Below are 9,623 nucleotides of genomic sequence, written 5' to 3'. Positions count from 1 at the left end.
GTCTCAGTGAAGTATGTCTACATGGTAGGGAGTGACTGATAGACTCTGTGCATCATCTATGATGAGAGGCTCTGCAACAGGTTATTTAGAAGGATCAATCTTCTGGTACACTGCAGTGATCGTCCCGTGGGTGGTTCCTTTCCCATCACGAGTGTCCTCGGCAAAGTCTGTGTTATCTGCTGCAAAAAACACAAAGGTCCCCTTCCTCAGGAATGGTGGTACATAGAGGCCTTGGTGCGCTCTGGTGTTTTCTACAACAGCAATGGCCAGAGCAGTTTCCATGAGAAGGGCACGACCATGTGAAACAGAGTAGCCATGAGCATTGAGCAGATTCATCAGCTTCTTGTTGCGTGTGTCATGGTGGATAGTCAGTTACAGTCCCAAAACCTATGGGTTCTGTCGAGCATGGGGTGACCTAAATGATGCTGATTCACTGCTTGACTTGTACTTTACCTGTGCACTGGATTTGAACCCATACATGATATTCTGGCTCACCGTCAGTGTGGCTCGGTCAACAACTCTGGTCCTCTTTTCAGTTTCCAGCTTTTCAGCAGGCCCAACCAACTTTGCACAGGTCATTTTCGACCGACTCATGCATCGAAGGGTTAATGTTGTAAAATGTAGTACCTTTGTAACTACCACCATTGGATTCCTTGACCCTGAAAATGTAGGTTTGGAAGTTAAAATCAATGTTCCAGCTTATTTAGAAGCCAAGATATTACAAAACCTACATTTTAAGGCGGCCATTTCGGAAATTCCAATATGGCCGCCATATAGACATCTGGGCAAATGGAAGCATGGATTTTCTGAATCCTTATACAATACCCTTTCCAAAATGTATAGTTTAGCAAATCCCCACAAAAATGCCACGAAAGTTAAAATCAAGTTATAATGAACCTGACTATATGTGTGATGAATGTCTCATTGAAATTCAAGTTGCACAACTCCAATCCTCGGTTTTCAGATCTGTTGACTTTTTTATGGATTGTACATTAGGTCTGTGTAAGAACAACATCCCTTAGTATAAGCAGCTACTGTTAGCAATTTAAACCCTTTGTCAAGACTTCTGTAAATGTTGTGTCTCAAAAAATCACAAGTATCAGACTCAATTAATGATGTTGCCTCGGTCAAGTTAAAGTAGCCTAATAAAATACTCCAAAGCATCTTATATCATCTTTGCGGTCCGAAATGAAGCAGCAGTTAAAAACATACCATTACATTGAATATAAATGTATGAGGATATGTATAGAATAATAATAATTTAGACAAAAGAAATGGGTAAAAAAATCAGTGACAGTAATGTTAAGACACATTAATATGGATGTGTGTAACAGACCCCTACAGTCACACTTTAAAGTATTTAATTTTTTCTATTTATGAACATTTGCAACGTTGCTTTAAACCTATTTTTATTTATTATTTCCATCAGAATTGTACAATTTCCTTCCTGAAAAAGTAATTATTTACTTATTGAGCATTGTATATTGCATGATATCAGATATTGTAATCGCAAATAATTCAAGTTTGTGACAGTAAATATAAAATGATTTATTCTTTATTCAGTGCAACTTCTTCACAAATTACAGTAGCAATCACATTATCATCGAAAAGGACAGTTTTTTGTATCAAGTGCATTTATTTCAATTCTAAATTAGTTTTGTTCAGTTTTACCTCTGTCCTTATTGTCTCTCTATTATCTCTTTTCCAATGATCAGCACGCAGATTGGTTTGACCTGCAAAACATCTGTAATCCCATGGACCTAGAGCAGAGAAGACCCCAGCAGACCCCCCACCAGGACGGAGACGCTGGTGAGTGTAATCCTTCTGGCTCCGCTGCTCTCTGTTCTCCTGTCTCTCAGCTGTGTCTGCTGGCCTGATGTTAGGCGGCAGCGCTTCATGTTTCCAGCTGTGTCCCACACCAGCAGCTCAGCTTTAGGGGAGCAGCAGCTGGACGAGTACCTTGCCCACAGAGGCTGAGACAAACCCGGTACCCAATCAGTAACATTCAGAGGGGGGTCTCCTCTCTGTAATCTGGCTTTGTGGTGGTGATGGTGGTGATGATGGCCTTCAATGGTTGTTGTATCCTTGTGTGCCGGATGCTGGGTCTCCTCCAGGCTTTCCTCTGTGGGTGGGGGGCTGTGGAATAAAGTCAGAACGCCTTCACCCTTCTGCAGCTGGAGGGCGGCCAGGCCGGAGCGCCCCCTGTCTGAGACCACCAGAGAAACACTCCAGCTGGACTCAGTGCAGGTGGCGGGACAGGTGGACTGTACTCGTGCCGCGGAGCAGGAGGGAGGGGTCGTGTCCGGATCCTACAGGGAGAAATAAGGAAGTGATTTGTTTTTTATAATGTCTTGATCCAGTAGTAGCAATACATATCATGAATATACAATTCTGATTTAAATAATTTTTTAGGGAGAAGCTTTAAATAAATGTTTTGCCTCTTACTGCACTGTTGTTATTTGTTATCTGTTATGTGTGTGTATTATTAAATTGTGCAAAACCATTGAAACACCTTTAACCCTTAAGTCATATTATTGTCTGTATAGTTTTGTGTTGATTTTTTATTTTAGTTGGAGGCTTCAAATGGTCCAGTGGGTGTCCTGTCCCTTGCTTTCCCTCTACACATCATTTCTTATCTTTGTTATATTTTTGTGATTTTAAATTGTGCAAATAAACCTAATATAAAACAGCAATACAGAGACAATCGAATGTACATAGTTTAAGATAATGGAATATGTGTGTATAAAAAAATACAGGAGACTTCTGGATAAAATCATAAAGCTCCAATCAAAGGATGTGACATTATTTTTTTGTTGATGCTCACCGGAGGGATCACAGTCAAATAGGCCACTGCGTAATTTGATTCTAAGGAGTCCAGAGCGCGCACGGTGAGTGTGAGGGTGACGGTAGCTCCTGCCTGAGCCGTAGCAGGGGTGTGGAGGGCCACCTGACCGCGGAAGGACCCTTGTTCTGCAACATGGAAGCTGAGGGACAGAAATTCTAATTAACTATAACAGTCCTCAAAAATGTATAAAACGTTATTTTTGCCATTCTCTTTTCCATGATCTATTTTTATGATAGCAGTGATGACCAATAAGAAATGAAATGGCAATATGAGAGTCCAATCTTGGCGAGGAGATTTACGTTTCTTTTATTTTTGCTCTACCTGTGAGGTCCTCTCTTATGTAGATATTTACAGTCGTCATCAGCAGTCAGACTGAAGAGTCGGGCCGGGCCACGGTTCAGGATGTCAAAGTCCACCATCGTGCTGTTACCGGGTATCAGGCGGGGGACAGACAACACCTGGAGAAATGGAGACACATAACAATGAAATATGATCAGAACAAGAGCCAGTGGAATTAAGGTACATCAATGTGAAATGTAATGAATCCGAAAACCCACCAACACAGAGTTGAATGAAAAGTTGGTTAAGGATAAGCCATCATTTCACATTTTGAATAGTGAGATATTCTGACTTCCGTTGAAAATCAATTGGTCGGTGTTTCATTTGTATCTATCTCTACTCATGCTACAATAATTGAGTTATGTAAACTTCGGTCAGATCAAGCTGTAAACACAACACTGACACACAATACTATGGCAGGGAGAGTGCTTACATAAGTATTCGCTTCTCGTGAGGAAAAAATCTGGTTATTTACCGGCTAAATGCTCCACAATGTCTACATTTTGCTAACTTTTCTGTCTGCTGTTTAGTGCTTGGTTTAACACAACTTTTTTGTTGAAAACAGCAGCCTGTAGCCTGTTCTGGAAATGAATGAACCAAAACAGTAAAGTTACAGGACATAAAATAAAAAGGCACTAAAATGCTCTCTAAAGCTTAAAAGAAAATGTCTCTACAGGTTCGTCACTATGGACATTTGTCACCTTCCAACATAGGAAACATTTAGATAAAGATATTTGTGCTGTTTTGAATGAAAAAGTTATGAACTGTGACACAAAGCTGAAGCTATTACCAATAATGTTTTTTAAATTGTGTCCTACATCACAGTAAATGTTTTGTTTATCATTACCTGTATCTGAACGTGAGTGGGCTGAACCCTCTCTGTGGAAACTCTCTCCAGCTTGTTCCCTCTGCTGTCTCGGCCCGTTAGTCTCACACAGAAAGGAGCTGTGGGAACCGAGTCCACCCATCCCACCAACTCCTCCACAGAGTAGGATGATGAGGAGGAAGAGGAGGAGGCGTTCAGCTTCACCTGCTGAAGGCTCTCCCCGTCAGCTCCCAGCAGCGTCACATGACTGAAAGACGCTTCCTCATCCGGAGCCAGGCCCGTCACAGCCAGCACCAGAAAGGCAGGAACACCTGGGAAAAATCAAAATCACAATGCGGTTTTGCTAAATGTCAGCACGTTCCTCGTTGTGAGACTGTCATTGATACAGTTTCTAAATTTACAAGACAAAAATCCCAATCTCTCACCTGCTACTGGACTTCCCTCCACTCTTTCTAACCCTGGGTGTGTCTCATTGGTTACCGTGGCAAAGTAATACAGGAAATCCACACTGCTTTCACCTGGTGCAGATCAAGAGGCAAATATTTGTGTCTTTTATCAGTTCAAGTGCAGTTAGTTCATATCTTATGTGTCCAACATTTCCTTTACCTATCACATTGAAGGTGAGGTGTCCGTCGCTCTTGGCTTGGAGCTTCCACTGGCCTGGCTGTGTGGGAGAGAGCAGGCTGATGCGGTACAGACCCTCAAAGTGGTCTAAAGCTGCCAGGGGGCCGTCCCCGCTCAGCAGAGACTGCCTTTGGTCTAACATTGGAGAGGAAGATGAACATCTGGGATTATTTTATTATCAAGAAGTAGTGGTATTTTAAGATTTCTATGAGGAAGTTAAAGTGTATTTCACGGCTGGATTGAGCTTCCACCAACAGCTTATAGAACTAATATCTTTTCTGCACAGATACCTGACGGACTGGTCAGGATGCACTCTGTCAGGATGCCAGTGATGTGCAGTGTGACGTTTTTTACTGAGCTGTCAACTCTGAAGGAATGGGAGGACATCAAATCTTGGTCGTTTTCCACATGGAGGAGGGTCACCTGGGGAGGAGGAAGAAAAATGTGCTCAGGAGTGTAATATTTGTTTTCCAGAAAGGGCTTGAAACCAGTAAGAGAGCTTACATTCTTCACATGTAAGGACACATACATTTAAATTAATTATAATGTTATTGCATATGTAAATAATAGGCAACTTTATAATGTGCTAATGTGAAAACGTACAGCTTGTTTCCACTACCTCTAAGTGGCAAAAAAGTGAAGAGATGTAATGCGTGTTTAAAGATGTTTGTTTTTCACATACTATTTCCTAAATGTGGTTGAAGATATTCACAGCTGAATGATAGCTCAGTTACTGAGACCATAACAATCAATATTTGTTCAGACTTTCTCTTAGCTTGTCTCAGTGGCTTTGTGGTTTGTTTGACAGTTTATTTTGCCTCTAACGTCTTCAATATTTTTGAAATAAAATAGAAAACATTGCTGGTCACGATCAGTATATGTAAGCAATCAGTGATAAGGACTTGAGACAAGGGATCAAAATCCAAAAACGTGGGCAATCACTTCTGCCTTCTTTGCCTTTAAAAATCATTTGATTTGGTTAAACAGTGTAGAGGTTGATCCCCAGCTCAGGGTCTGGCTGCTGCACCTTCTCAGTGGCTGTGTTATCCTCCACTATGGCCGAGACCCAGCGGATGTCAGAGTTGGTGGTGAATATCGTCAGACCTCCTGACAGGGAGGACAGGGTGGAGTAAAGAGAGAAACGGTCAGGAGACAAAGGTTCCCTCTTCCTCCTCCTCCTCCTCCTCCTCTTCCTCCTGCCTCTGCTCTCTGTTGTATATTTGGGGTCTTCAGTAAGAAGAAACGTCACCTGTGGAAAAATCAGCCCCAAATGTGACCAATGTTTGAGCTGCAAATAACATGATACAATGTCTCCATTTCTGTACACAATACAGGGTGTACTTATAAAGTTTGTTACAGGAACAAAAAGATCCTAAAATGCAATTTACATAATCCTTATACACTTACTTAACTAAGTAAGTATCTGCAAACATAGATAACTTCTTTATGATTGAGTGGCCCTGTCATTAATTAATAATTAATTAATTGGTAATGTCATCAGAAGCATTACATTTTTTGTGAGCTGTAACATTATAATGCATTTTATTTAGATGTAGGCTTTTCAGATCAGAGCATTTTCTCATAAGTTCCAAATGCATTTGTGCAACACCGGAGATAATGACGTGTTTTTTATATAAGAATGCTTTAAAATATAAAATCTTACCTTGCTCTGTTTCTCAAGTGCCAGAGCCTTCACAGCGTCAAACAGGTGGGCATCTTTAGGGGAGGCATCAGTGAATACAAAGATCTCTGACAGTGGAGGACTGTGAGTGAGGGCCAGCTAAAAAAACACACAATGAAGGAAAATTAGCAGCTACACATGATTTCAATTGTAATACTGTATAATGTGTTCAAACACCTGAACACTGTTACAGAAGAAACAGCATTTAAATGTACCCGAATGGCAGAGAGACACATTTCTGGCTCGTCTCCTCCTCCCAGCGCCATCAGGTTATCCATCTGCTGGATGAACTGGTTTGGATCATCGGTCTCAAACACGGGTCCAACCTCTGCAGAGCGCAGGAGATAGACGTGTTAGATAGCAAGCAGCAACAGCAGACCTTCCATCGTATTGAACTTATTTAGCAAGACCAAAGTTTGGAGGGCCTTACAACATCCCATTTAAAGTTAAAACATTCATTCACTAACTCTCGATTGACACAGCTGTTTATATGGTAAATAAATAGCTATAGTCACTATCCGTTTCCCTTAGTACAAAGTAGAGTTGCAAAAATAATTTCAATGTAATCCAAATTGCAATATGGCCTGCTGAAATGCTCATAATGATGCAATAATCCTAATTAGCCATACTATAGATCCCCACAATAACCACTCCATACTCATTACAATATTTCAGTGACGACGAGAATAATGATAAACAATGTAATTATCTTTTATATTTCATAACATGATGGCAACTCAAAAGAAGGGTTTTAAATAAAAGGTAATATAAAGATAACTTTAGAGGAAATTTAAAGATGTATTCTCTCTTTCCACATAATCCTGTGTAACTGCCACGAAGGTGAGATGTGGGGGCGTGGCCTGGGGGGACAAGGGAAGAGAACAGTTTGGGCTGGAGAGAGAGGAAATGTTTGTGTGGAGACACATGGAGGAGTAATGGAGGAGCCGTGCAGCCTCCAATTGAGAGGGGGGAAATTATTCAGCTCTTTTTAATAGTTGATATTATCTATTTAAAGTGAACAAGGAAATCAGTGTGACTTAAGGACCATTATCATTGAACAGAGGAGGAAATCAAGCCAAGACCGGAATACTATTCACCACATCCAGTGGTTTGATTCTTTTGGGGGTTTTTTTGCAACGCATTGCTTTTCCTGATTGCTGTTTGCATTTTGAAGAAATAACCTAAACTCCCATTTGAGGTTTTCTGGACATTTTGTGATGTATAATTTGACCTCTTTAAGGAGGACTTATTTTGAGGTGGACAAAGCTTGTAGATATTGGAGTGGAGAATAAAAAAAATTCTTGGTGAACTCATTTGGTGGCAAGGTGTTTTTATCTTATTAGATTGTGGTAAAGCAGTGATTTACATTCCTTTGTGGTTCTAAGAAGGTCATTAAAAGCATGTTTGAATTTCCTCTTTATTCAGGTGTAAGTATCACAGTAGCTTTTGAATTATAATTGTTAAACATGAGCAGTTTGTTCTCACCTGGGTCGTGGAAAGGCACCAGTACATAGGTGCCAGGCAGCCCAGGGTTGCTGGCTCTGCTCTCGATGATGGAGTGAGCCCTGAAGCGAGCGGCAGTGATCTCCTCAAACATGCTGCCTGTGGTGTCCATGACAAAGACCAACGCAGGGATCTGCTTCACACTGAAGAGCCTGGAAAGGAGGTTTGTAAGACAACAATCCAAAGTTGAATACTATACTAACCAAATAAGGGGACCCTATTGTGTTTTCACTATGGGAAATACAAGAACTACCCATAAACAGTTTTCAAAGCCTACCTGAGGAACGTTTCAGGGCCCACAGTGTCACCGAGGTCTCTCAGTACACTCAGGGTGGCCTCCATAGCCAAATTAGCAGCCTCCATATGGAGATAGTGGTGAGGGGAGAAGACAGGGGAGGTGCTGTCCTTGTTGATGCCCCCTTTGGCCCCCATATAGCGGCTACTGTCCAGAATACCTCCATGACTGCATTTGCCTGAAATAAATAGTCAAAGCTTTGTCAAGTGAGGTTAAGAAGGAAAGTAAAAGAAAGCATTTGGTTGTTGTTGTTATACATCTTTTGCTTTTTTGGACTGCACTAATAAAAAAATTCTCTGATGTACCGTAAGGTTTTGGAGGGAAAGTGCTGAAGTAGCCGGTGGTGAGCAGCTGGGTTTCTCGCTGTGTGTTTGTCAGTCCTGGCTGGAGGTTGTCTCGACAGGTGGCGCTGAAGCACTCCATACAGGTAGGAGTGTCTTCTGTAGGCAGAGAGGAAGAAGGGTTAGTCATGTTCATTGTTGGGCACAGTTTGCATCAGCCAGCTCTCACTAGTCTGAACAATTATTAAAAGTAAAGTAACTTCCTACATTTAAATGATTACATAGGATGAAATTGATTTTTAATGTATTCATCACTGAATTTATTTTAATAGCATGACATAAATCATATTATATTACATGTTATGTGTCCATACAACTGTATATAGTCATGATGACCATCAATGTGGGATATAACTCAAAATGTAGGCTGCTTTTTTGCTAAATCCTACCGGCTAGTACAGGGGGTGAGGTCAGGTGGTGAGGTCAGGTGGTGAGGTCCACCACCTGCCCGCACCCCCTGTTACTCCACTGGGCTGGGCTGGGCCGTTTTGATAGGCTACCTATGTTCTATCTATCAGATAGTTTCACTTTCACACATCAGGCCCGTAGCAGCTGTCACTGCGCAGTGAACGATCAGGAGTGAGTGACTGAGAGACCTAGCTGGCAGTTGCTTACAGATGAATAAACAAGCTCCAAAGCGTAAAGGCGTTTTTGTATAGTTTGTGTATACAGTATACAGCAGGGGTCGGCAACCTTTCTGATATGAAGTGCCATTTAAACAAAAAATTGTTATCAGCGTGCCAACGATCGAATTATCAACGGGGGGGCTGAGGAGCTTGACGTTCGTCAACTATCAGCAGGAGGGCGGGGGAAACTTGCTGCGGGGAAGCAGTGTGTGGACCTGTCAGCGCAACTTACATGATGCCGAATTTAACAAACACAGGGAAACGGGGTTCAGGGGGAGTGGCTGTACCCGTAGGATAGAAAAGGGGGAAGTGACGTCTGACTCAGAGATCGCGCGGCTGTGGAGAAGAACGTGTTGCCCACATTCTGTTACTGAGTTTAGGCTAGTTAGCTAGCAGGTTTATTGTTTTGGGTGCAGTCACTTTTGCCTCCACTTGCTGTTCAAATAAATGTTGAAAGAAAAAGTAAATCTGTTTACAGTTCTGTTTCATATGGGTGTTGAGAGATGTAGATGTAGTCCCTAATTTTGCTCTCNGATGCGTTCA

The 9,623-nt window shown here is 41.7% G+C and overlaps 1 protein-coding gene across 1 annotated transcript; it reads right to left on the bottom strand.

Annotated features, from left to right (window-relative positions):
• Positions 1–1,541: 1,541 nt before the first annotated feature.
• On the bottom strand, positions 1,542–8,584 carry vwa7 (von Willebrand factor A domain containing 7). Its single transcript, XM_010776646.1, has 13 exons — positions 8,419–8,584; positions 8,096–8,291; positions 7,801–7,970; positions 6,531–6,643; positions 6,298–6,414; positions 5,662–5,883; positions 4,925–5,057; positions 4,617–4,769; positions 4,436–4,528; positions 4,032–4,321; positions 3,167–3,303; positions 2,825–2,984; positions 1,542–2,309 (listed from the first exon to the last, which is right to left on the bottom strand). Exons 1-13 carry the CDS (start codon positions 8,582–8,584, stop codon positions 1,761–1,763), a joined length of 2,499 nt encoding a protein of 832 aa, XP_010774948.1. The 3' UTR covers positions 1,542–1,760.
• Positions 8,585–9,623: the final 1,039 nt, after the last annotated feature.

Source organism: Notothenia coriiceps, unplaced genomic scaffold (assembly GCF_000735185.1).
Source record: "Notothenia coriiceps isolate Sejong01 unplaced genomic scaffold, NC01 NC01_scaffold00017104, whole genome shotgun sequence".
In the NCBI taxonomy this organism is placed as follows: Eukaryota; Metazoa; Chordata; class Actinopteri; order Perciformes; family Nototheniidae; genus Notothenia; species Notothenia coriiceps.
Note: the sequence above shows the minus strand (reverse complement) of the source record. Positions and strands in the feature narration are given on the sequence as shown.